Source organism: Nerophis lumbriciformis, linkage group LG10 (assembly GCF_033978685.3).
Source record: "Nerophis lumbriciformis linkage group LG10, RoL_Nlum_v2.1, whole genome shotgun sequence".
In the NCBI taxonomy this organism is placed as follows: domain Eukaryota; kingdom Metazoa; phylum Chordata; class Actinopteri; order Syngnathiformes; family Syngnathidae; genus Nerophis; species Nerophis lumbriciformis.
Window position 1 is genome coordinate 21,591,648 of NC_084557.2, and position 27,971 is coordinate 21,619,618.

The 27,971-nt window shown below is 38.5% G+C and overlaps 1 protein-coding gene across 4 annotated transcripts; it reads right to left on the minus strand.

Annotated features, from left to right (window-relative positions):
* Window positions 1-716: 716 nt before the first annotated feature.
* Window positions 717-27,940, minus strand: nap1l4a (nucleosome assembly protein 1-like 4a). 4 transcript variants are annotated; one of them, XM_061970019.1, is made up of 15 exons: window positions 27,827-27,940; window positions 26,984-27,016; window positions 24,847-24,916; window positions 21,472-21,616; window positions 18,539-18,625; window positions 17,713-17,847; window positions 17,549-17,620; window positions 17,345-17,484; window positions 16,959-17,104; window positions 12,295-12,314; window positions 12,086-12,205; window positions 11,981-12,010; window positions 10,452-10,523; window positions 2,155-2,189; window positions 717-1,859 (listed from the first exon to the last, which is right to left on the minus strand). In XM_061970019.1, exons 1-14 carry the CDS (start codon window positions 27,891-27,893, stop codon window positions 2,184-2,186), a joined length of 1,143 nt encoding a protein of 380 aa, XP_061826003.1. In that variant the 5' UTR covers window positions 27,894-27,940; the 3' UTR covers window positions 717-1,859; window positions 2,155-2,183. The 4 variants fall into 4 exon arrangements, with proteins under 4 accessions (XP_061826003.1, XP_061826004.1, XP_061826001.1 ...); XM_061970020.1 differs by lacking the exon at window positions 11,981-12,010; XM_061970017.1 differs by lacking the exon at window positions 2,155-2,189.
* Window positions 27,941-27,971: the final 31 nt, after the last annotated feature.

Here is a 27,971-nt window from a genome sequence, read left to right on the forward strand (position 1 = left end):
AGTCGCCTTGGCTGTTAGTGAGGAAGCCCATGATCCTTTGGTCAGCACGCTGTACGCAAAACCTACTTTTAAAATTGTCCACAAGGGAATATTTGCCAATATGTGATTGACTGGTGACCAGTCCAAACTGGTATATGCTTCAACTCAGCCTAAGACTGAAAAGCTAGTGGTTGTGTACGTGTTGCCAACTGAATCAAGCCATTTTAAACTAATCTGCTTCAAACTGAACGGGTTACTGTTCCAGTTGCATAAAAGAAAAGCCTGGAGGAGTTTGGTCTGGAAGAACAGGCACTGAGCATGAAGGGAATACAATCAGCCAAATCTGCAGAAGTGTCACGTCACACATAAAAAAAAAAAACCACCATTACACTGTGATTGATAATACAAAATAGCAGTGGTCCCCAACCTTTATGTAGTTGCGGACCGGTCAACGCTTGAAAATATTTTTTTATGCTTTTTTTTTTCCATAAAGAATTACAATCATGTGTGCTTACGGACTGTATCCCTGCAGACTGTATTGATCTATATTGATATAATGTATATATTGTGTTTATTTTGATTTAAAAAAATAAAAATAAATTATTTTTTTTTTAATTTCTTGTGCGGCCCGGTACCAATCGGCCCAGTGGTTGGGGACCACTGCACTATAGTAGCATGTCATTATTTCATATCATCCGTACACCCTCTTTCCACTTTAATAAGAACATTCACACACATTTTAATGGTGCACAACTTTAATAGAATATTTGAAATCTGTACAAATTGAAGAGAATTACCCAAGTTAATTGTGAATAAACCGGTAAGGCCATTGCTAGCACAGGACGCCATGTGGTACATTACAGGATCCCACACATGGCTCAGATCCTTGCAACCAGATAGTAAAGAACATAGTATGAGGAAAGCGGGTCGGTTAGTTCACTACTTAGCTGACCTCCTAATGTCGGCGTTACAACCAAACGCAAAATCCAAAAATGTTGGTACAAAACGCATTGGCAATGTGTTTTCAATTAAACACACAATAACAAACATGTTTGAACGCGTGAGCAGTATTGGCAAACAATCAATTTGGCTTTGTCGAGATCCAAACAAGCTGCCAGCAGTCACATCCAGATAAGTGACATCACAGCTAAAGGGTCAAGGTTCGTGTACATCAGTCATCGATGCGGCGAAATATTCGACATAACCAGGAAAGTCAGGACGTTGGAGGACGCTGAAAAAGCTTCCGTGTGACATTTTTGTCCATTCAAGTGCTCGTTAAATGCTTGTTTAAGCGCCATTAAAAGTGTTGAAGAGCATCCCTTAACGGTTCAAAACCAGAACGTGACAGTTCCCTTCCCCCCCGAGGAGAGGCCGTGAGACTTCCACGAATGCATCGCATATCACACCAGAATAAATACATGACCAGCATGGCATGAGAATGACAACAAGTGTAAATTAAAGTGATACAAACTATAACTCCCATCAGTCACTTTCCTGGTCAAGTCAATTCTTGTGTTGATGTGAAAAAACCCTGAGTAACAGATTTGTTTCCATGGCAACTAAAGTTTGGATTTTGTTGTTATTCCTATGACGTGCTGAGGTTCCTGGCAGTAATGCACTAACTCCACCTTTCCAAAGACAGCAAACTGTGTGACCTGGTCACCTCTACTTGGAGGTTCAAGGAGGGGCAACGAGGGTGATCACAGAAAAAGAAAAAAAAAGTCATGCACATAATAAAAAAACGCAGTTTGGGGTGCATCCTATTGCGTTCAAATGAGAGTTCGTAGAAGAAAGGACGACTGACTGGACAGCAGGTTTTCCATGTCCACTGGTCGTCGCGACTACTGCTGCTTGCATTCGGCAGGGTGGGGCTGTCCTTTCTGCGTGCGAGAAGGCAGACACAAAGGCAAAAAGTCAGACATGGAGGGAAAACCGACCAACACCGAGAAGCGGCGAACAGGAAATGCGGCTCGGTTTGGTGCAGCGCAGGGGGAGAGGGACGAAACGTTAGCACGAGTCATGGAGGGGAAACCCAGGATGTGAGTTGAGGACCGCCAAAACACCCGACTCCAAAAAGAAGCCCAGTGCAAGGCAAAGAAAGAGCAAGAGTAAGGGGGAAGAATCGTCAAGGGGGTACAGAATGGATTATGAGGGTATCCCTTAGTTCTCCCTTACCTAGAAATGCATGGGGTGAGAATGATTGATTACGCCTGTAAGTGGGAGGAAAGACAATGTCATGCACGTGTTTGACAAGTCACACCATCATTCATATTTCTTTTACAAAGGACAAAGATACATAATTATGGAGGCAATTCACAAGGACACTTTGGCAATAGAAGCAAGGACAAACTCGCCACTACCATGAGACGATTGGAATCAGTTCATCTCATTTGCATAAAAGAGATAGAAGAGTCATTAAGCATTAACCGAGCAGGCATAAGAGGAGCCGGAGCATAAAACGAAGAAATCTGATTGGAAAGTTTATGGCTTTTTATTTCTTGTATGTTTCCCACTTAACAGCAATGTGTGGTGGTGACTTGCTATTATGCTCAATTTGCACAATTGGTAATGACTACAAAAAATTTGCAAAAAACAAGTGAAAAGCACAACAAAATGTCTTTGTTCTGTCGCATTTGATCTTTTTGTGAGTTGCGCTCTGTCAGTCCCTAAAAATGTTCTATGAGACCATTTGTCCCTACTGCTCAGCAATATGCTTTAAAGCGCATTTTGTAAGGATGTTTTCATCAGGTTTTATGCCGACGAGTCCCATCTTGCATGAATGAAAAAGGCCAATACCATTATGGTGAGTGCTATTGCCGGTTTAACACTATCAGCAAACTATTGTAAGTAGTTCCTTATTTTAACTTTTTTTTTTTAAACATACAATTTAATGTTTGATCAAATCAAAGTCAATAATACACAAGAACAACAAAAGCAAAAACTACCATCTACTATTCATTTAAAACCTTTGTTTTTTTCCCTTAAAAGTCCTCCTGAATTATCAGATTTTGTAAATATCAACAAATGCAAAAATGCATTTGGAGGGGGAAGCAGTGCACTGTCGAGACCGTGTATGGTGGGGATGGTGTGCTGCTGACCTCGACTCAGCATGGTGTGGATCGGTGGAGGAAATACTTCAAAGACCTCCTCAATCCCACCTACACATCTTCCTGTGAGGAAGTAGTGCCTGGGGAATCTGTGGTGGGCTCTCCTATTACTGGGGCTGAGTTTGTCGAGGTAGTTAAGAAGATCCTCGGTGGCAATGCCCCGGGGGTGGATGAGTTCCAGCCAGAGTTCCTCAAGGCTCTGGATGCGGTCTTGGTTATTAACAAGACTTTGCAACATTGCGTGGACATCGAGAACCGTACCTCTGGATTGGCAGGTTTCAGATTGGTGGATCCTCTATTTAAGAAGGGGAACCCGAGGATGTGTTCCAACTATCGTGGGATCACACTAGCCTTCTTGGTAAGGTCTATTCAGGTGTACTGGAGAGAAGGCTACGCCCGATAGTTGACCCTCGGATCCAGGAGGAGCAGTTTGGTTTTCGTCCTGGTTGTGGAACTGTGGACCAGCTCTTACTTTCGGCAAGGTACTTGAAGGTGAATGGAAGTTTGCCCAACCAGTCTACATGTGCTTTGTGGACTTGGAGAAGGCATTCGATCGTGTCCCTTGGCAAGTCCTGTGGGGAGTGCTTAGAGAGTATGGGGTATCCCACTGTCCGCTCCCTGTATGATCAGTGTTAGAGCTTGGTCCGTATTGAGAGCAGTAAGTCAGATCAGTTAACCAGAAAGGGTTGGACTCAGTCAGGGATGCCCTTTGTCACCAATTCTGTTTTCAACTTTTATGAACAGAATTTCTAGCTGGTGAGGGTGTTAAGGAGATCCAGTTTGGTGGCTGCAGGATTAAGTCTCTGCTTTTTGCAGATTATGTGGTCCTGATGCCTTAATATGGCCAGGATCTTCAGGTTTCACGGGATCGGTTCACAGCCGAATGTTTAACGACTGGGACAAGAATCAGCACCTCCAAGTCCAAGGTTCTCACCCGGAAAAAGGTGGAGTGCCATCTCCGGGTTGTGGAGGAGATCTTAGGGAAGAGTGGATCGTGAGATCGACAAGCGGATCTGTGCGGCGTCTGCAATGACCCTGTATCGATCCGTTGCAGTAAAGCAGGAGCTTAGCCGGAAAGCAAAGCTCTCAATTTACTGGTCGATCTACGTTCCCATCCTTATGACTGAAAGGACAAGATCACGGGTAAAGGCGGTTCTCGGTCTGGGGGCAGGGCTCTCCCTTACAGGTAGGGTGAGAAGCTCTGCCATTTGGGAGGAGCTCAAAGTAAAGCCGCTGCTCCTCCATATCAAGAGGAGCCAGATTAGGTGGTGTGGGCATCTGGTCAGGATGCCCCCCCAGACGCCCCTGTGATCCAGACGCCCGGTAGGCCACAGGGAAGTCCCGGGACACGTTGGGGAGCAAATGTCTGCCGGCTGTCCTGTAACACCTCGAGATCCCCTGGAAGGAGCTGGACGAGGTAGCTGGGGAAAGGGAAGTCTGGGCTTCTCTACTGCTACCCGACCTCAGATGAGCAGAAGAAGATGGATGGATGGAACAAAATGTTTTGGAGAAAATAAAAATATAAAAAATATCGACCTAATCACTCCAGTATTGATCATAAACTGATACTACCTTTGGTGTTGGCACCACCAACTTATTGATCAATCTGCCCTTTTGCATGTTGTGTACCGACCAACAATGTTGACACACCAGTTAGAAGAATACGAGTCTATAGAGAGGATAATATATTTGTTAATTTCCTGTTAATAACTTTCTGTTGTAACACGCTTCAACCTACTCTTCTTTAATTAAAGTCCACTAAGCACTTATTTCTTGGTGTTCCAAACTAACTTAGCAGCTAACTTTTTAGATGCTTATTAAAATGCCTGCTCCTGCTTTCGCTCAGTGTGTAACATGTTTATAATACTTGATACTTAAGAATTCTAATTTAGTTTTTTTTACAAAGCAAGTATTCAGATTGTACACATCCGAAAACTGGGGGGGGCAATACATACTGGGTTGTAAAATGATATTTTTTAAATGAAATTAATCATATTTTGTCATTTGATTTAATCACAGGTGACTCGCTTGCATAATTAAAATGTGCTTGGAGGGGTCATATTATGCTTTCTACATTTAAAATGCTTCCTTGTGGTCTACATAACATGTATTGGTGGTTATTTGGTCAATCTCTTCAGGATGCGCCGTTTTGTGGGCTGTCTTATTTATGAGCCTCCACTTCAACTGCGTCTTCTCCCCGACATCCATGTTGTAGTTTTTAACGCTTCCATGTCGAGTCTACACGTTAGAACTATATGCTACTTTGTATTAGAAATGGTAAAAGCGGAGGACGCATGTGCATGTACAAGCAAGTCTGCCCCACAGCAAGAGAACAGAGAAAAAGGAGCTTATTGACTAAAATGGCGGACTCACGCAAAGCACTTGAGTAAATCTCTACCATATATGGATCATTCACTGGTGTCACCCTTGGGGCAAATTCCAAACGGCTCGTTTGGAAGAAGTATAAAGGAAGGAAGTAAAGTTTTTTTTATAAATATATCCGCCATGCCTCCATGGTTTAATTTGAAATTTATGGGACTTCTACAGATCCCAAATGAATAACGGGTACCAAAAGGTAAGAAAAGTTGTTTTTTTTGCATAATACTTGTACACATATGCAATTTTATTGTCAGAATGTCATTCAGAAATTATTTGAAATGTTTTAATTGAATGCATTTCATTTATTTGCACACACACACACACAGTTTAATCTAGTTCTTTCAGGCTGTATTTTGGAGTGAAATTTGCCAGCGGGCTCACCAGTTGGAGTCTCCTCACTCATTGTACTGATGCATGATCTGATCACTGACCGTATAGCGGTTAAGGTAAAGGAGCTTGAACGGTTAAAATAAATTGCATGATTGTGTGTTCTTGATCAATTAACTTTTTATTTATTTTTATATATATATATTTTATTTATTTATTAATAGCATGAGTTTGACAGCCCTAATATACTTACACATACATCTCTATATCTATATAGTTATAAAGACCTCGGCGGATATTTTCAAAAAGTCGATTAATAGAACTTTAAACTTGCCAGCTTCGATAAATCACCATGTGCATGCGTGCCTACAAGCTGGAAGGAAGAGCTGTCACTCATTGCATTGGTTTCAGCAGCTGCGAGTGTTTGTGCTACCTGCACATAAACGGTAATGACACTTCCGATGCTTAGTATTAAATTAAAATGATCAAAAAACCATGACTGATAACCCCAAATTGATAAAATTACGGACAGACTAACGTTAACTTGCTAGCTAGCTTAAATGCTAACTTGAAACAAGAGACATTGTTTTTACCGATTAACAAATGTCATACCCAATCTAAACTTGTATAACACATTGTGTTATACAAGTTAGATTGGGTATGACATTTGTATTATTGTATTGTATTTGAAAACTTCTTTTAGTAAAGCTTTTAGTTAATGCACCTTTTAACTATTATTTTTAATCCACTGTGTATCCTTTTTATGATGTTGCCCCTGTTTTAAATTGAATTGTTGTTTTACTTCACCTATGTTTTGTACAGCGCTTTGTGATTTTCTGTGAAAAGCGCTTTATAAATACTATTTACTTACTATTGTCTCAACAACTAAGATACATTCACATTGAACATTAATAAAACGCCAGTGTCGCTTTGAAACGGGTACGTTCAACAGGAAGTGAAATCCTGTGACATCACATGAACCGGAAGTGAAACAAAGTGATCGCCCAACATTCTAGAACTTTCAAAAATTAAAATAGAAAATAAACATTTAAATATGGCTGATGAAGCTATAAAAATATTTCATGTTTGTTCAGCCAAGAAAGTAGTGTATCTACCGTATTTTTCGGAGTATAAATCGCTCCGGAGTATAAGTTGCAACGGCTGAAAATGCACAGTAAAGAAGGAACAAAACATAAGTCGCACTATAGTATAAGTCGCATTTTTTGGGGAAATTTATTTGATAAAACCCAACACCAAGAATAGACATTTGAAAGGCAATTTAAAATAAATAAAGAATAGTGAACAACAGGCTGAATAATTGTACGTTATATGAGGCATAAATAACCAACTGAGAACGTGCCTGGTATGTTAACGTATTACATACATATAAGAGTCATTCAAATAACTATAACATATAGAACATGCTATACGTTTACCAAACAATCTGTCACTCCTAATCGCTAAATCCCATGAAATCTTATACGTCTAGTCTCTTACGTGAATGAGCTAAATAATATTATTTGATATTTTACAGTAATGTGTTAATAATTTCACACATAAGTTGCTCCTGAGTATAAGTCGCACCCCCAGCCAAACTATGAAAAAAACTGCGACTTACAGTCCGAAAAATACGGTACTTTAAAAAAAAAAAAAAATTGGTAAAAAGATTTTAGTATGTGTTAAAAGTATTTTTTGACCAGATTCAACAATCATGCGATAACTGATAATTTGCCACAATAACTACTTACCTATTTTATTTAAAAAGTGCTGTTTGCAACTTCTTCACACTAATAATTTTCTAAGAAAAACACCACCGGTGAGCTTATGTTACCATTAGTGGTTTAACAGAACACATTTGTCTATATTTTTCACAATTACAAAGTTTATGTAATAAAATATTTTGGTTTACGGCAGTCACTCACCCGGTCTGGTCAACATGCATGCGCAAGGACCGCGTGCACGTACAAAAGCAGTCCAAGAGAAGCAATTTTAGTCAGTCTTGTTATGATAGAAAATACATTCAATGACAGCTATCCAAATTGCTATTATTAGCAAACAACACCTAAAGCTAAAGCATGTGTTATGTAAAGATGTAATTACGTACAATAAGCAGTGAGATGGTGGGATATACTGTGTAAAAAATACATTGGAAAGTTGGCGCCCTCTAGCCATCTGCATAAAGGTTGCAAACTTCCCCTTTAATGTTTTGATGGGTACATTTGAGGGCCCCCCAACCACTCCCTAACAGAGACAGAACTTATTTTATTGCTTTTGGTGGTGATTTTTATAATGTAGAAAATTTTTCTGACAAGTATATTTTATTTGTATTATTTGTTAGTTTTATTTAACTTTGATATGTAAGGTTACAAGCCAATTACGATAATAAAATATACAAGAAATACAAATTAGTTGCATTTGAATGGGTGTACTACCATTATTACATCACTTCTGTCAGAATGAACATTGCTATGACGATCTGTTTGTTGCAGCCGGTCACTCTTAATTTTACGTGACACGCCTAGAAAGTATTAATCAACGTGTATTATTGCAATAGGGCGTTAACATTTAAATCTCTTGGCCCTTATTTGTCACTACATGCTTTTTTTTATTTTTTTATTTTTTTAAAGAGGAGTCTGAAACCCTTGCTTAATAGAGTGAAACAGTGACAACACTGATCCATCCTGCTAAGTCTTATTCTCTGGCAGACCAGGTGCATATGAAGTGTGTTAAAGCAAAGTTTCACTGTCATCTACTGTAAAGAATTGTAATGAGAAGGTACTTTCACAGACAGTCCCATTTGAATGTGTTTATCAACAAGGGCGTGACAAGTTGGGATAGGGCTGGATCATTATTGCAAAAAAAAAAAAATCATTATTTTGATTGATATTGTAATCACGATTAATTACACGATTATTCAACCGCAAGTATTTTTAGTACCACCAAAACCCTAATTAATATTGTTTTAAAAAAGCTGTATATAAAATAGTAACAAATGAACCACTACAAGTAAAAATCAAATAGTAATTACAATACATTTAAATAATGGCAATATAAAAACTTTCCCATTTTAATGGGGTTTTTTTTAGTTTTTTTGTTTACCTTTTAGTTATTTTACCACCATTTTAGTGTGTGCTTTTGTGTAAAATAAGTTAATAAAATGTTTAATTAAATACCAAAATCCTCACATTTATTGGTGTAATACATTTTTGGACAATTTTGACCAGTATTTTAGGTCTAAGCATAACATTGCTTTAAGTACATTATGCTTGTGCAAAGTACCTTTATTTTGTTGGTGCTGTGAGACCGGATGTGGTGCACCGAGCTCGTCAGTAAAGAGGAAACTCTCATGAGTTTGTTAAAAAAAGAGCCTCTCAAGTTGCGAGTGCTCTTTGTACATTATTGTAACATCGATGGGGTCGTTCACAACAACCCAGGCAGATGAGATGTGTTGTAGGTGTATGGATTGTTCTTGCTAGCTTTAGCTTCATTAGTTTAGTCGCTATTTCAAGTAACTGCATCGATTTTGTTTAGTTCAACACAAGGCTGAGGGAGTGTTTCACTGATAAATGAGTGCTACCGGACATATTTTCTCAAACAAATTTCTCCTCACAATGACAACATATCTTACATTTATTTCAAATTCCCTGATATTCTGCGTTAACAGCGGATTCCGTTTTATTGGCAACTATGCGACTCGGTCTGCAGTCACATTAACACGGAAATCATATGCCCTACTTGCAGAGTTCATTGATTAGGCATACCAGCATTGTGTCAAAAAAAAAAAAAAGTAGCAACTATGGTGACATCCCAAATTTCTAGGAGACCTGCTCTTTTTTTCCGCTCATTCGCTCCACCTGTTTCACGGTCACAAGCTCCAGAATTTGCATGCACATTGCATGGCCCATTATTAATTTCATTTTGATTATTATATTTTCATAATCAAAACTAAAATTTGATTAATTGTCTAGCCCTACGTAGGGTTAACTACAGAAACTCATCCATAATGGCATCGATGCTAATGTCAATGGTAACCAGACGGAAAAAAAAGCGGTGCTAAATTAACGCAGACTCAGCAACCTGCAACAAGTGCTTGAACGATACTAGAGTGATACTGTGCAAGTAATGACTTAAGTAATGTTACTTCCTGATAGAGGCACAGAGTCTGATGCTCGTATTAAACTATTGCCAACTTAAACACAACAGTGCTTGAGTCTAAAAACAGCAGATAAACACATTTCGCCACCCAGTCCATGCCAACACACAACATCTGTCATGGCGAGTGAGATGAATTCACAAATGAGTGCAGAATTCTGAACTGAACTGATAATGTCTCCTAAATTACAATTCCATTCCACGATTTTGAATTGAGGTGACATACAGGAAGTAGAATTGCAATTCCAATGTATGATTTTGGTGTAATACTGAATCAGCGACACTCATTTCTCAACCAATTTAAATTTTTCCAAAGTCAAAATACTCCACTCATTCAGGATGGTAAATGGGTTATACTTGTATAGCGCCTTTTTACTTTTTTAAGGAACTCAAAGCGCATTGACACTATTTCCACATTCACACACACACATTCACACACTGATGGAAAACATTTAGCCCTCTCTGTAATCATTGCTTATTATGATCAGATTATATATTCATACAGACCCGAGGGTCAAAGTCTTCCTCGTCGTCGTCATCGTCGTCATCACTGTAGTCATCACCTTCACCATCTTGCTCCTGACAGACAAAACAAATTATACAAATAAGTATAAAGTTTGGTTGTGCAACTGTAATCAAGTGATTTAATGTCACTGGTCAAAATTTGCTGTATGTCACCAGTTCCAAATTAAAACATTTTTAAAGCAAGAAACAAGACCACCAGTAACGACCTAACAGTTGAAGAGAAAATATTTACAAATAAATGTCTATTTGACACAAAGTTAGCTGTACAAAATGCATTTGTGTTCCTTGCTGTTAACACGGCTGCCACACGCTGATGTGCATGCCCGCCACAAAACAAATATTTAAAAGCAATAATATGTTGGCTATGGTGTTGAACATGTGAGTGAAATCATAACCTTTTCCAAAAACTGCTTTTGTATAAGGTGTTGTCCTTTTCCTGCATACATGTAGCGTGTGGGTAGCCACTTTGCCGTGTGATACAACTTTAAGCAGGTCCTAAACAAACAAACCCATGACCATGCCCCTATAAATACTGGTAAAACAATAATAAAATATTTGTTTCCCTATTCCTACAGAGCACCTTTTTCCCCAAGGAACTTCCGCTGTTTTCTGCCTGCTCTGCCCTCGTTTCGTTAGAGATGCACACAAAGCACTTGTTTTTTTGTTTGGAGCAGCAGATGTAGAACTGCACAATGCAACATTTACCCCAAGCCCACCGCAAAAAATGACAGTGTTTGTTGAGGGTATACAAAACAGCTACAATAACAAATTCCTGCTAAAGAGCATTTTAGTGTGATGAGATAGTTTACACACAAGATACCATGTATAGACAAGGGCATGATGAAGTGGTCAGGAAAGCTTTCATTTGAATGTAAAGTCTTCATTCAAACTACAGTGTATTTTTGAAACAAAGAACAGCTGGCACATTGTCTACAGGAGGAAAATAGTTTACTTGTGTTAACTTTTTAACCAAAAAATGTTCTGAAATTTTCTTGGTATTTTATTCATAAATATTGTTTTTAATAAAATAAAATAAAGAAGCGGATCATTACTGTTGTCACACTGGGACTACGACTTAATAAGACTGCTGTGCCTATGGATTTTGCTTAAAAAAATATATATATTCTAGCGATATTCAATGTCCAGTCGATGCTCATGCCCAATTGTTTATGGGACAATATGGTGGCTTGGTTGCAATATGAGGGCACAGTAGAATTATATGCAATATGATTGTATGAAACGCTCAGAATGATTGAAGGGCCAGAAGTAAACCACCTCTTTCCTATCCTCTCTACCTCCTACTCTCGCAACCCAACTGGCTGAGAAGGAAGACTGTTGCAAAGTGTTTGCTCATGTGGGGTTCAGTTGGTTCTCTTTAATGAGGAGCATGGTTCTAGATAGACCTGCTCAATGTGAGAAGCGCCTTGAGATCATTTATTTTGTGAATTGGCGCTGTATAAATATAACTGAACTGAATTAAGTGACTTAACATTGGTAGTAAAAGAACCAACCTCATCGCCTTCTTCAAGCTCTTCATCAAACTGTATGAAGAAAGAAACCATCATGATGACACATCAAGCACACATCAGACATCACATCCTGAAGCTTACACTCACACTGTCATCGTCTTCCAGTGCCTCTCCAGTAAAATACAGCACTGCTCTGGGAACTATTCTCTCACGGAAGAAGTGGCCAATTTCAAAGTCAGTGTTGAGGGTGATCTCGGAGTCTTCGTCCTAGAAAACAAAAAATCAATCAAAAACCCTCCCAGTGTGACACATGCCGAGAAAACTATTCAGAGATTTCATGAAGGTCATTAACTCACCATTTCACCTTCGGGCAATGCTGTGGGGAAAAAAACATTCAAGTCAAAAGCAGCTCAAGGAATGAATAATTATGCACAGTTAAGAGCTGGAATCCAAACAGTCACTTATGCTTTGCTCACACTGCAGTAGTGTATGATGCCTAATCAGATTTTTTTGTTTTTAATAAACAGGGCTCCAATTCTAGTTTCTCAGTCCTAGCGCATTTGAAAAAATTATTGACATTGCCACAAACTGCGTCAACATTTATCAACTGAATTATTTGCCATAGGAGATTAAGAAAGAAAATGTAAAGCATTTTGGATCTCACAATTTGAGGGGCATTTGCATCGGCGAGCAGTTGAAGACCCAGGAGTGGTGGAACATTGACGAGAGTTCTAAAACTTTTAGCCTGTTTTCTGTGAATTTGTGAACTGTTTTTGCGACCGTCTATTTTGTTGGGTTGTGAAAGATACTGATGTGACCAGATATCCGGTTTGACGTGTTAGCGATTTGGCTGCGTCAGTAGCAGCCACCTCAATTGATAAGAATTGGCTGTAAATTTTTAGATTAATCGAGGGTAGAAGCAGACTGCGCATTACGCAACACTAGAAATCAGTTGACTGTTCGGTCTTTAAAACAACACGACAGGCACAGAGATGCCAGCAAAAAGATTCAAGCGCTTGCTAAATTAGTTTGCATTACTGAAGACAAGAATGGATGCAAATACATGGACTGGGTGTCGCGCGGGACTAGCTATCAGTGGACAGTTTATTTTCTTTAAAAAACAATGCGACAACCAGGGCTGCCCACAAAACGATTACCCCGGATTTCCACAAGATAAGTAACGGTTGCACAACGGCAACACCGCGGAACATCTACAGCTTCACCGTCCATTAATACGGGAAATTGGATTACCCCCTAAACACCGCCAGGAAAGACAACACCATTGTGACATTTCAGCCTTGTTCACACTGCAGGCCAATTCCGATTTTTTTGCCAATATGCGACCTGCATTGTATTTTTTTATGTCAATGTGAACAGTGCAACTCCGAATTTTTCATATCCAACACAGGCCTATTTCACATGTGTATGTGATGCGACTTCAGTGTGAACGCTCCTTCGCTCCGGGTTGCATTTATCTGACCAGAACGTCATTAAAAAGCGGTAAGTGTCAAAATGATCTGCCATAATAGACTGTTAAAAAATTGTTGACAAATAAGCAGAAAACAGGTGAAAATAATATATTTTAGGAACTCACTTCAATGTTTCACCACTCTTGTCTGAAATTGCTAGCCCACACGCTATCGGAGCAGACGTGGAAGTAAAGTGTCCTGCAAACTGCCACAGCCAAAATACTTGCACTCTTCCTTCTCAAACATCCATGTACAATAATTTAGTTCAGAAAATGTTACTTTGATTGCACAAAATCCTTGAAATTGCCACAAATGCGCCAGGGTTAAGACTACTAGAATTGAAGCAATGTTTACTTGCATAAACACTGCAGCACTCGTGACATGTTTATATGTAGGTCCGGTTGCATTTACACTTTTTTTTTGTTATGTGAACGCTTAGATAAAAAGATCAAATTTGACAAAAATATTTGAATTGGACATTGACGCTGCAGTGTGAACATAGACTTCTACTTGGTCAATAAGAGATGTAGGATTAAATATTTTCATCTAAATCTTGGCACGCGCACAACCACCATGTGGAACATACAGTGATTGTTCACACTGCAGGTCAATTCAGATTCTTTTGACCATAGGTGACCTGTATCAGATTTTTTCATGTCAACGTGAACAGTGCATTTCTGATTATTGAAAGTACTTGTCCACAGCCTTCTTAATCTTCTACGTGCAATAATTGGGTTCAGAAATTGTTCTTTGATTGGACAAAATCCTTGAAATGGCCACAAATGCGCCAGTAATGAGACCGACTAGAGTTGAAGCCATTTACTTCCGTAAACACTGCAGTGCATGGGACGTCAAGTCCGCATTAGGGTTGTACGGTATACCAGTACTCAAATTACAACGGTACTAATTAATTCAAAACGATACTATACTGCCTTTGAAAAATACGGTACTTTTTATGTCATCCCCATGCTGCCATGCAGCTGTGACGTAAAGAGACGATCGAGGCGCATGATGTGTCAGCATACACGCACGCACAGGAATAGCATGAAGAGGAACGGCAAAAAACTGCATTTCTACTGGTTAATTAAAAGGGTGCGTGAAGCGCAATATGGAGGTATTTGGGCTTCAAAACTACCGATAAGGGTGACGGAAGTGCCACTCTTCAAGCGGTGCAAGCGCTGCTTTAAAACCTGTATGGTCAAAAGGTGGCAATAAAGTATTACAATCTTTGCTTCAAACTTAGATAAACATTTATATAAAAAGTATCCAGACCTGCACACAGAGTTTGAAAGGTAATGTAGTTAACCAGTTCCCCTGCTGTGCACACAGCTGTTTGGCTTGTTGCGAATTAACAGTCAAAACCGCCCACGTAGCATACACTAATGCAAGTGAAATGACTGAATTTAGTTACAAATTCCTACAATTTGAGAGTTATCTTTAACAATGTGTTTTACCTGTGACATGTCTTAGCTGTGTACTTTGTGGTTTTAGTATTTAGTTATGATTTTTTCACTTAAAGCACAGACCAAGAGTGGCAAACAAACCATGAAGCACTTAATACAATGTCAATAAAGCTTTCTATTCCATTCTTACCTATATGTAATAAAGAACAATTTAGTTTTATATGAGTGCAATCATTTTAACTACTTTTAATCTTCTAATATTGTTTCTTTGAATGCAATAGGAGACATGTTTATTGTATCGTAATATTTTCTGTTAAATGAAGCCAATAATGACATTTGTTTGTGGTCGCCTTTAATTTGAAAAGTATCGAAACACATTTTGGTACCAGTATATTACCAAAATTTTGGTATCGGGACAAACCTAGTCCGCATTCAGGTCACGTTGCGTTGACATTAGAAATATTTTTTTTTGTAATATGAACGACTACATAAAGATTATTTGACAAAAATCAACTCAGTATCAATCTAATCTTGTGACCGAGTGAATCTACATTCTATTTATTAAGTTTATTTTCAATAGTGTCAGGGGAAAAAAAAAACAGCGTTGACGTTCGTCTTCAGGATATATATTTAAATGTACATTTTCAAAAGATAATTTGGATACTTTGACGAATTAATACCAAACACATTGATAAGTAATTTACTGTTAAAGGGAAAGCCTCCACAAATGAACAGCTTTCAGACATCAAGTGGGTTATAAATGTGACTGTTGAGCAAGACTAACCCCACAGAAACTATATATACCCCAGACCACAAGGAAGTGTTTTAAATGTCGACACATATCGTCACAGGTCCCCTTCAACATAGATCCATGTTTACATAATCTACAATAGATTGTGTCAGCATCAGTCATGTTTATTGCTACTTAAAGGAGGAGACTTTATTATGCAAAAACAACTTTTCTTACCTATTGGTATTTGTTTTTGTGCATTTCGGATCTAGATAGGTCGTGAAAATCTGAAATAAAACCGTGTAGGCATGGCAGAGATATTTAAAAAGCAATCTTGCCTTCCTTTGTCCTTCCACTAAAAGAACTGTTTGGAATTTGCCCCATTCGGGACATTTTCCCCCTTAATCACAAGTGATTAGGGTGGAAGCTGGAGTCAAACATGGAACCCTCAAGTTGCTGGCACAGCCGCTATACCATCCAAGCCACGCAGCCCCAATATAATATTCATACATATCAGAAATGTACCTAAAGTGCTTGGCACGAGACTGCCATTTTAGTCCACGCTGTAGTGAATAAGCTTTTTTTTCCCGCTATCCTCTTGTGGGGCAGTCTGACTTGTACATGCAAGCATCCATCCTTCACTGTTGCATTAGCGTATGGTTCAAACTAATATCTGACAGGAGACACCATATGAAAGCACTAACATTTACAATATGGCTGTGGGGAGAAAACACTGTCAGTGAGGTCTGTAAATTAGACCACCCACACAACCGCACATACTGAAATGAGAAAGCAGCTTCGAAACGGTCTGTAAAATATTATCAATGTAAAATGTTGACCAAGAACTACCATTACATGTTGTGGACCACACAAAAGTGTGGTAAATGTAGAAAAAAATACATAATATGACCCTTTTAAGTGATGACAAAGACCAGAATATATATATATATATATATATATATACACACCGGTAAATAAAATAAAAAAATATATGAATTCAAGATTTTTCCCCAGAGAACAATAACTGTATAGCACACATCTACATTGACAAACTACAATGGGAACTATGTCTTGGAAAATAAAGTAGATATATTTGCATGTATCAGCATGATTTTACCCCAGAGAACAATGACTGTATAGCACACATCTACATTGACAACTATAATGGGAATTATGTCTTGGAAAATAAAGTAGATATATTTGCATGTATCAGCATTTGCACTCAAGTTCAACCTGGGCAGTAACATAATAAAAAGTAAGAATCTGGCGACCTCTGCTGATCTGTTTAGCTTAAAGCAATGGGCAGCCATGGGAGCCAGATTGCACAAATAAGCCAACCATTGCACTACCAGTGTAGCATTTAAATGAATACAAATATATATGTGATGAACATGCACATAAATCTGCTCCGCACTCACCTTTGACAGGGTTGAAGAAGTTGAAAAAAGAGTCGTTGGGAACTTGTTTAGTGACTGTACGGACAGTACCGCGGCCTTTGTGCTTCTGTTTTTTCTTTATAGTTTTTACTGTCACATCCTTCCCCTTGTGCCAATCTATCTGACACCTAGAAAGATAAGGAAGAGGAGATACTATTTACTTATTAAAATGATTCCTTCCTTTATAAACTTGCGTATTTAGCGCAAAGTGTTCAAATGTCAGACACCAAACTCTGATTTCTTTCTTAACAAGCTGAGCGGACAATAACGGTGCAATCAACCGGTTGTTGCCAGGTAGCAAAATTGAGTGTGCATTTATTGCTGCAAACACATTGTAAGCCTGTCTGCTGGTGAGTGCATTGTCTTACCCCTCACAGTCAATAATCTCTGGACCCTCAAAAGAGAAAGGATCTGAAGTGTCAGGCTCGTTCTTCATCTTGTAGACTTTAGTGAGAACTGCATTGTTGAAGTAGCCATTGGACTCAAAGTGGAACTCTAATGTAAAACTCTAAAACAAAATATTAGAATTATAAAGTTAACTTTCATTCCAATTTAAAAAATACAAAACTTACCATAGGCTGTCCTGGCTCAGAAAACCTGACTTTAATATCTCTCAGGTGCTTGAGGATGGGCTCGTCGTGTTCCTGACAACAAAAACATTAGGTAAGGTCTATACACCAGTGTTTACAGATGCGATGTACAGTTTTGTGGAGTGAGAGGTATCAATGAAACCTACTTGGATCATATCGCTAAGCATGTCTACACTCTTGAATATGGTGAGCCAGAATTCTGGGATGCCTTTCGGGTCTTCCACTGGTGCAGCATCCTCCTTCTTGGTGGCATCAATTGCAATTTTTTCCTTTATTTCCTCCTACAGAAAGATATAAATTGTCAGTTAGACATAAATATGGCAGTAGGTCCCAAACATTTAAGAAAAAAACAAATAAAAACTAAAAGTGGAATAGGAAGCTACACTTAAATGAACTAATGGTGAAAATAACTCAAAATGTGACAAACATTAAAACATGCATTGCAGTAGGTCTAATTCTTTATGGATGTCACAAGTGTGTTTTTTTGCAAATAAGGCATCGAGGTGTCGTTCTTAAGGGGCTACATGTTGCAGAAATGTATTTCTCATAAGTTGTTTGAGGCGGCTCACACGGACTGTCACAAATTCATTTTGCGGAAACTGTTGCCTCTTTCAAAAAAAGAGGCTGACAAATCTGATTTTTTTGGCAATATTGGACACTTTGAGACTAACGTGAAAGCACATATCCTCTCCTCAACAATTAGCAGGACCTGCTATGAGCCTCCTGTACTGTATTGCACACATTGTTTATATTTTTTATTGTGTGTATAAGGATGGACACATTAATTTTTTTTATATCAGTCGCCTTTGTTTCTTTACTAACAATGTAACTTTCTAGTAGTTTAATAAATCATAATGGTAATCAATTAAACTTGTGTTTTTAATTACAAATACATTGTCTTATACCTGAATTAAAGATTCATGCCCAAAAAGGTTCCTACCCATCTTGAGAAAAAAAGTCAACCCTACTTACGGAAATCTCAGCTTCCTCATCTTTGTCACTGTGCCATTCACACTCCTCTTCTGTTGGTTCCACTATGCCAGTGACGAAATCTTGACGCTGTGACAATCAAAATTGACAATGATAATTTGTGACTAACTGAAAAGGAGTGAATATGAACAGGCACAAGCAAAATTAAAAAAAAAAGTCACAAAATCATTGTTAGCATGTCAACTGAAATAAAAAAAAACTCGAGACTGTGTGGTGCACACGAACAGGTGCACATACATACAGAATAGTACTGTGCAATATAGGTCTTGTTGTAATCGTAAAATGTAATCCTTTGTATAGTAATGTTATCATGTGGGCTGTGGTTTAGCTTGTTTAAAAGGTAACTGCAGCAACCATACTGCTTTGCGGTACCAACTGAAAGAACTTCACTATGATGCTACTGTTTTGATACAACCATGCCAGCAGGAGCACAGACGTTAACATAGCAGAGACGGAGGGAGACGGAGGGCACAATGGAAGCTCAAATAACAAACCCAAAGAGCAATTGGTGCTGAAAAACGGGAGGAGTACTTAAACTTAGTTTGCGCTTTAACAAGTCACACCGTCTAAATGTTAATTTGGAAAACCTGGCACTAACAAGTCGTTCCTTGTGACTCAAACACATCTAATCTTATCTATTACACATACTATGAATACAGAGACACTGTTAAAATACAACAAAGTACAGTGGTACCTCAACTTACGAGTCATTTGAGTCGTCTCTCGGCTTTTTACAAGGCTTTAAATTGCGAGCATAATTTGAGTTAAGCATTTTTACTGCCGATTGAAGAAAACATTTGTCCACAGGGGACACATGAAAATGTGCTTGTTCTGTAGCTTTATTCTGTGCAATTTATTGCGCAATATCCCTATCAAATAAAAAATAAAAAAACATGATAATGTAGAGAAGCTCCTAAATGGTTTTGCCCGACAGTTAAACTTTTTCATTCTCCTGACTCTACTAACTGGACTTAGCTTTGCTCACTGAGTCTTGGCCAGACATTTGTTGCTGTCAAATTATGTCACTCAAAGAGGGCCGTATACAACATAACCAACAATTTCCTGGTTCATACTGTTACATATGATGGAGACGGGAGACAAGTGCTGTCAGATTTCACGAAAGAAACAACCATCGTGAAAAACTAGCCCAAAGTCGCTTATAATATAATAAGAAGACTTGGCAAAGCTGGACGAAGCAGCAGCCCAAAATGAGACACCTAATAGTCCAGTCCCCAAAATAAATGCTGTACAATATAACATCGTTTCATAAAACTGTCGGTTTGTAGTACATTCGATTGTATTAATTTTCAAACAGTATTGCTTATTTATAAGTGTGTACCTCTTTTACATGTTAAAATGGGGGTGTTTTGGGGGGACAATCACAAATTATATTGATTTTAAATTTATTTCAATGAGCAGAGGCGATTTTGAGTGAAATTCGTAATGTGAGTAACGAGCTCGGTGATGGAAAAAATTGTGCTCAAAAGTTGAGGTATTTCTGTACTATCATTACCTCAAAACCACAAAGGGATTAAAATAAAAACACACCAACAAGCCTGAGAGTCATTGTCCAAACCAATGACAAGCAGTCACAGACACTGGCACAAACAAGTTTTTTTAATTGTCTTCTCCTTTAATCTATAAAATGCATCTTACAAATAGAAGATACATTGACATTGATTTCAGGTATACACATACAGCTGCACGATTAATTGATTTTAAATAGTAATCCGATTTATAATGACACTACAATCCATGCGGTCCTCATTTCTGCAAAAAAAAAAAAAGAAAAAAAAAGTGCAAAGACGAAGGGCTCTGTGGTGCCAATTCTGCGACCAACGTTATATTTAGCAAGTAGGAGTATGTTTTGACCTTGCGCATTTTTAAATCAGTAATCAAGACGACAAGCGATCACCAAAGTTAACATATTCGGCGCGTGAGCGGAGCGCCTACTCCACTGCCTAGACAGCATTCAATCAACCACATGCAAAGAGTGCATAATGTTTACGTTTGTTTTAATTATGCAAGAAAAGCAGCTTACAGCAACACAGGAATTTAACTTTCATTTTAATACTGCAGGAAACTTGTCCTCACTCGTATCTCAACTAGCCCTTTAGTCTATACTCCTGGTTAAACTCTACTACAAAGACTTCTGGGTAAAGTAGTTACTCCAAGTACCAAACACAGAAGTAACCCAACCTCTATCGCTTCCATAAGTGCTAAGAACTTGAAGACAAAGTTTAGAGACACTGTCTGGTGAAATATGTACACCAGTGAGGTTCAAAGTGTGGGCCACGTGTACAACTTTTTAAAATGGACCCATAGCAAATTATAAATAAAACTTGAAAAACATCAGATATGGAAAAAGAGCAAAAAGGCATAATGTAGAGAGTAAAAGTTGAAATGTTGATACAAATAATGAAGACAGAAAAGGTGCGTCTTTACATTTTAGTATAACATTTATCCTTTTTATTATACTATTTCATTACAAATAAAATGTCAGCAATCCACACCTTTCTGTTGTCTTTTGTAGATTTATTATTTGGCCAAACTAACTAATTTGTTCAGGATAGAAAAGTTACCCATTATCAGAATATACGTTTTTGCCCATATCACAAAGCACTAACACAGGTGCAGCAAAATCTCAGCTGCCAATCATTAGTGCAACTGAGAATGGCAGCTTCTTGTCACTAGGTCTGGAAATAGCCTTGACCGACAAAAGAACAGTTGGTGCTACGTTGAATACTAGAACAACGAGTAGCCAACGATTAGGCCTCACTGACAGCAGGCTGGATCAGAGCCTTGCACAGCCTAAAGTGCACATACCACACATGTCCAAAAATGTGTATCAACATCACATATACAACAATGTTAATAGGGAAAAAAACATTCCATCACAGACACGTGATGAGTACCTTGTCATAAAGTGGCAGATAAAGGGCAGCATACTTCCTCTCCAGTTCATGGATCTCCTCATAAAATTTGGCTTCAATGTTGGCATACTGCACCTGAAGCCTTTTCAAGGCATGTACTCGCCTCTTGACTGCTTTGGGAAGCATGCTATTGCAGAGGAAGAAATGTGTTGTAGTTTGTGCATAGAACTGAATTATTTTATGTAAACTAAACCAAAATAGTTTGAGTAATAGTAGTCAAATGCATATAAATTCTAAATGCATAACACCATAATGACCTAAATTTAAGACTATTAATACTCTTAAGAAAAAATTAAAAAATTGTTTTGGATTTTATAGGCTTGGGCCGATATTCGATATGTCAATCAAACAAATGAAAATGAAGTCGATACCTTGCTATGTCTGTGTTTTCGTCTCTTCGAACACAGAGGTCTCACTATGTGCATCGCCTTCAGCACGTTTAAAAGAAAAAAAACAATTTTTTTTTATTTTGCCTTTCGTTCAAACATAAAACATGTCTCTTATTTTTTTGTAGGATTCTAAAGATGATAAACGCTTGCAAAATGTGGCTAACGGGAGTTACCTTTGTAACCTTCAACGTTCTATATACAAACTGACGATGTCTAACAATGCAAGATAAAAAAAATAAATAAAAATAAAAAGTTCCTGTATTGGCTTTTACAATAACAATGTATTGTTTATAACATTATGTCATATGTTCAATATTGACCGTATTTTGGTAAGTTTATGGATTGCCTGAACATCTTTCCTCTGCGCATTTATTTCCGTTTCCGTAGCAGCGCACTTCCGACAACAAATGTGTTCCTAGTTCCGGAAACATACACGGCTGTGTTGTAATCATGGCCGACTTGGTAACAGACAACAAAGACGACTATTTTTGGACAAATGAGGACTCAACTTTATCTTTTTGAAGCTGAATATACAGAGGATGAACTGTTGGTTATAGAAGCGAACACTAAGAGGGTGAAACGTTGGGGCAGACAGAAGTCTAGAAAATGAGGCCGGCCTGAATCCCGGGTATAAATGTGGAACTTGGAGTCTAACTGTGTGGACATATATGGCGTGCTTACCCAATGTCAATTTGAAAGAAATTCCTCGGCCAGCTGAACCAAACAGACAACTGTCCATCAAGTGGGTCACTATAATATCAATCATGATACACGCAGCACACTATGCCTGTTATTACAATTACGATACATACGCTGTTGAGCAAGATGTGTAAAAACAAAAAACAAAATGTGGGCTAATACTTTACAGATAGTAGCTATGTGCACATGGACACAATCGGAATAAAAGCCTAACCGTAATAAAAATGCTTCATGTAAACATGCCATTCGGAATATTCTGGCCATCACACATGTTCGGATCAAAATTTCCTTCCGACCGAGATGGGTCGTTTAAAGCAATAGTAATTCGGATTGGAGCGCATGAAAACACTTCTTCAAAAATCCGTATTGAAATTATCTTTACTACGCATTTCTTTGACGTCAGCTATATTTTTGGTGGTGGAGCCGGGACTAAATTTAGCGGCAAAATAGATTGTTCCCATTAGCTGCATTGCCAGCCATCAAGAACAAGCAGATTTTTGGAAATTAGAATGCAAAAAAAACAACAACAAACTGTTTTGTCTCATTAGGGTTGTGAATGATAGGAAAAATTGCGAAGAAAAAGTGCAGTTCCTTTAACCGAATGCAGTGAGCCCTCTTTTCAGTCATCCACAATCTTTGTCTTGGTGAGCAGAGAGCAGGACCACTAACACGCACACACAAGATTCACCGACATCGACTTGCTCGTGAGAAGTTACGCAAACACAATTTAGGAGGAAAAAAATATCATTACAAAGCCAAATGTGCTGTTGTGGGAATATTTCAGCTTTTAACGAATGATGTTATAATGGCAACAACAATTATAAGGCGCACTACCGTTGAGCGGGTTATTTTCATCCAAAAAGCGCACCGGATTATTATAGGCGGAATAAAGGGGTCAAATTATGATTTTTTTCTATATTTCAAACACTTCCTTGTGGTCTACATAACATGTAATGGTGGTTCTTTGGTCAAAACGTTTAATAGATTATGTTTTACAGATCATCTTCTAGCCGCTTTCTAACCGTCTCTTCAGGATGCGCCGTTTTGTGGGTGGGTCTTCTCCTGTCATCTTTTGTTGTATTGGTAGTTTTTAGCGCTTCCATAGCGAGTCTAGTGACAGATACAAGTTAGAACTGCATGGTACTTTGTATTAGAATTGAAAACAGCAGAGGATGAATGCCCCACAAAACAAGACGCATGTACATTTTCAGAACTTATGTGGATCCCAAATATACAACAGCAGGAACCAATAGATAAAAAAAACTTGGTTTTGCATAGTAGGTTGATAGCCAGATAATGTCTAATAGTTGCCATTTTGGGGTCCTTATACGCTCATAATACTCGTATGTTGAATCACAGTACGTCTGACTACGGCAGCTGTAAAGCGCCAACAATTTATCAGGCGGTGCGGCTTCTTAGCTTACTGAAGATGTACTAAAACATTGACAGATGAGTGCTGTGTGTTATGTTCTATATTATCACTTTCTTGCGTCATTTATTGAACAAGGGTCGCAAACCTGCAGTCCACACATCTCTGAGAGGGTATGGTCATCTCGGTTTTAAAGTTGGCCTCAAAATTGCGCAGTTTAGTTACGTGAGGAGCTTTGGACCAATCATTCAGGAAATCCTCTGGCTATACTCTGATTGGTCAAAATCCCCTCACTTGACTACATGGTGCCATATTGAGGCCAACTTCGAAACAGAGTTGACCATACTCTCTCTATACATAGCTACGGTTATGTGTGACTGCTATCTACTGGTCACACTTACTACACGATGTACCCAAAAAAATTGCTTCAAGGTCAGTAAGCACAACCATAATTCAATCCGTACATTTGGTGCACATGGTTATAAAAAGGTACACGCTGTTGATTTTTGAAAAAAATTTCAGGATTTTAAAGTGTACCTTATAGTCTGAAAAATACAGTACTTGCATTATTATTATTATTATATATTATGATTACATTAGTTCTTAATTTAGTCACAATATAATGCTGACAATAACATCGTTTTTGGCAATCATTTGTGGGACAATATATCGTCCATCAAAAACTGTTATCGGCCCAGGCCTAGATATATAGATCAATCATCAATAGAAAATATCAAAGGCTCAAGCGCATTTAAAATATGGTATATGTTCTAGTTATTAATTTTACTGATATTGAAACATGTGATTTTAAAGCAATTTTCCAAAAAACTTCATTAAAAAGTGAGATTGTCTCATAGGGTAGTCTAATATCCTTGTTAATATAGTTTTTCCTTGACTGACCTTTCCAAAGTCTGGAAGTTTGGTTTGTCCATCTGCCCGGTGGGATTTTGCAACCCCGACTCCCCTTTACCTGCAAAATGAGCATAGCAGTTAAACTATTGCATTAAAAAACAATGTTAGGGGATAAGCGGTAAAAAAAAAAAATGGATGGATGGTGTTAAGACTTAGACAAACTTAGATGATCCACAAGAGGAAGTTTTACAGTGGCTCAGTTACAAAGGATGGAAAGTGTAAGGATGGAAAGGATAATGCAGATATAAAAGTAGACTAAAAATGTACCGTAGTAGCAATATAAAATATATGTAATATTTACATACTATGTACACAGTATGATATATACTGATATTTTATATTTTTATATAAACATATTATACTTGTATAGTGCTTTTCTACCTTTTAAGGTACTCAAAGCGCTTTGACACTATTTCCACATTCACCCACACACTGAAGGCGGGAGCTGCCATGCAAGGCGCTAACCAGGACCCATCAGGAGCAAGGGTAAAGTGTCTTGCTCAAGGACACAACAGACGTGACTAGGATGGTAGAAGGTGGGGATTGAACCAAGAACCCTCAGGTTGCTGGCACGGCCACTCTCCCAACCGCGCCGTCCCCAGTTATTGTTATATATACACAATTTATAACAATTACCATGTACAAGATTACAGTATATGTAACAGCTGCAGCATAAAATAGAGTAAATCCAGCAGAAGAAGTCATGTTGAAGAGGTTAATTTAGCCTACTGATGTGTATTTATAAATGATTGATTTTGCACCTGGGGATAGATTGATTGGCAACACTAAATTGGCCCTAGTGTGTGAATGTTGTCCGTCTATCTGTCTTGGCCCTGTGATGAGGTGGCGACTTGTCCAGGGTGTACCCTGCCTTCCGCCCGAATGCAGCTGAGATAGGCTCCAGCACCCCCGCGACCCCGAACGGGACAAGCGGTAGAAATGGATGGATGATTTATATAGGCTAGTAAGGTAAAGTTTTTGTACCTGACAAGTTTTTCGGCTACCTTGTCAGGTACAAAACTTTACCTTACTAGCCTATATAAATCAACCAATTATAAATAATCACTACGGCCTAGTTTCTCTTGTTATATTTGTATTTTTACTGTTATTTTTATTCTTATTGTTGCTTTTCATTTTTATTCTTATTGTAATATCTATTTGATTTCCATTTATACCCCCATTATTTACTTTTTACTTTTTTAACTCGATGTCAATTCTGTACTCTGCTGCTGGAATTTTTATTTTCCTGAGGGAACACTCCTGAAGGAATCAATAAAGTACTAACTATCTTTCTATCTATACATATTATAGAGAGCCTAGTCTATAAAATTCTCTACACCTCCCTGATACCGAAGTACATGTCAAACTACTTCTATAACGTAAATGACCACAACACCAGGGGGAGCTCCACAAACCATGTTAAACCCAGATTCCGATCTAACAAAGGTCTTAACTCTTTCTACTTCTTTGCCACATCAATATGGAATGCACTCCCAACAGGTGTAAAAGAAAGTGCATCTCTACCCTCCTTCAAAACCCCACTAAAAGGACACCTCCAGGCAACTACAACCCTAGACTAACACCCTCCCCCCCACCACATCCCACCTCCTCGGATTGTAATTAATCAAATGTATATGCTTGTTCTTATGCTTCATGAGCTCACTATGTTCACTGCTCGCTGTACATATCCTACGAAGTCAGACCTACAGTGTGTCAATGTCCATTTCTCAGATGATATAATTGTTGATGACTGAAGTGCTGATATCAACCAAACTTAACCCCCCTCCACATCCCACCCCCCGGATTGTAAATAATGTAAATAATTCAATGTATATACTCTGATGATTAACTTGTGTGATGACTGCATTATGCTGATAGTTTATATTTATACCATGAATTGATTAATGTGGACCCCACTTAAACAAGTTGAAAAACTTATTCAGGTGTTACCATTTAGTAGTCAATTGTACGGAATATGTACTGGACTGTGTAATCTACTAATAAAAGTCTCAATCAATCAATCAAATCAAAGAGCTGGATCACACATACATTACTAATAAAACACCAATAAACCACCCTTGTAAAACATGACAGGACATCAAATGGCAAAATAGTTTTTTTCTACCTGATTTGGGATCCATTTCTGTAAAGCTCCTTCCTGTGATTAGGGAAAACAGATCAATGTAACATGAGTCGAGACAGGGTTTGTTTTTTTAGGAAGTAGGCAACTCTCCGACAAGCTTAAACGTTCACTAACAATCCCCGACGCCTGTGACTCATTAGGTGTTGACTGTAGACAAAAGGACTCAAACGTAATTACAAAGGAGGTACACGCATCAACAAGGAGCTCAGGTGTGACGGATAGAAGGTGTTGTGCAAGCGCGGGGCCGATGACGCAATGACACGCTGGTGACAGCTGGGCTAGGCTACGACGAACAAAGTTAGCATTAATTCGAAAGTAAAAGCACGATTGTCAACTGTGACAGTCACAGAGTGACACCTCAAACGTCATCCCTCAGACTAGGAGCGACTTCCCCAGCAAGTAATAGACGCCAATTATGGGCGGAGCCACACGTTTGACAGCGGCTAAAGTGCTAGATGACGAACATTCACGTAAGAGGCAACGTGCGGTGCCAATCACTAACGCTACCAGCGAGTAAAATAAACAAACCACTGCAATTCGAAAATGTCGGTCGGGACGATCATCATCAAAATAGTTACATGCTAACGATACGTTGCCTTGTGTTGACAAGACGATAATTGTCCGATTAAAATACAGCTAGCAACATTGACAAGCTAGGCTAGTAGCAGCTAGCTACTATTAGCTGACCAGTTTTGGAAAAAAAAAACACTTAACTGGCGACATAGTAACTTTGAGACAGTTCATCCATGGTATTTCAAAATGTATGCGGTGACTTGGAGTACGAGCTAAAATGCGTGTTGAGATAACTTAGCAAGAAAATCTTACCTCGTTTTGTTAGGCGATAAACACACGAAGAAGTCGCTGCCCTCGAGCGTCCCTTATTCTTCTTCATGGACTTCAGAGCAGATATCACACCGGTGTACTACTGCCCTCTGTCGGCTCATATTATATAGGGTTTGGTCAATAAACA

What these genes read in the sequence shown, in the direction of transcription:
- nap1l4a (XM_061970017.1), bottom strand. Translation starts at nt 27,893, where the DNA reads ATGAAGAAGAATAAGGGACGCTCGAGGGCAGCGACTTCTTCGTGTGTT. An exon ending in AACTTCCAGACTTTGGAAAG is followed by an intron (nt 21,617 to 24,846) that starts GTCAGTCAAGGA and finishes CCTCTGCAATAG; the next exon opens with CATGCTTCCCAAAGCAGTCA. An exon ending in ATCTGCCACTTTATGACAAG is followed by an intron (nt 18,626 to 21,471) that starts GTACTCATCACG and finishes TGATTGTCACAG; the next exon opens with CGTCAAGATTTCGTCACTGG.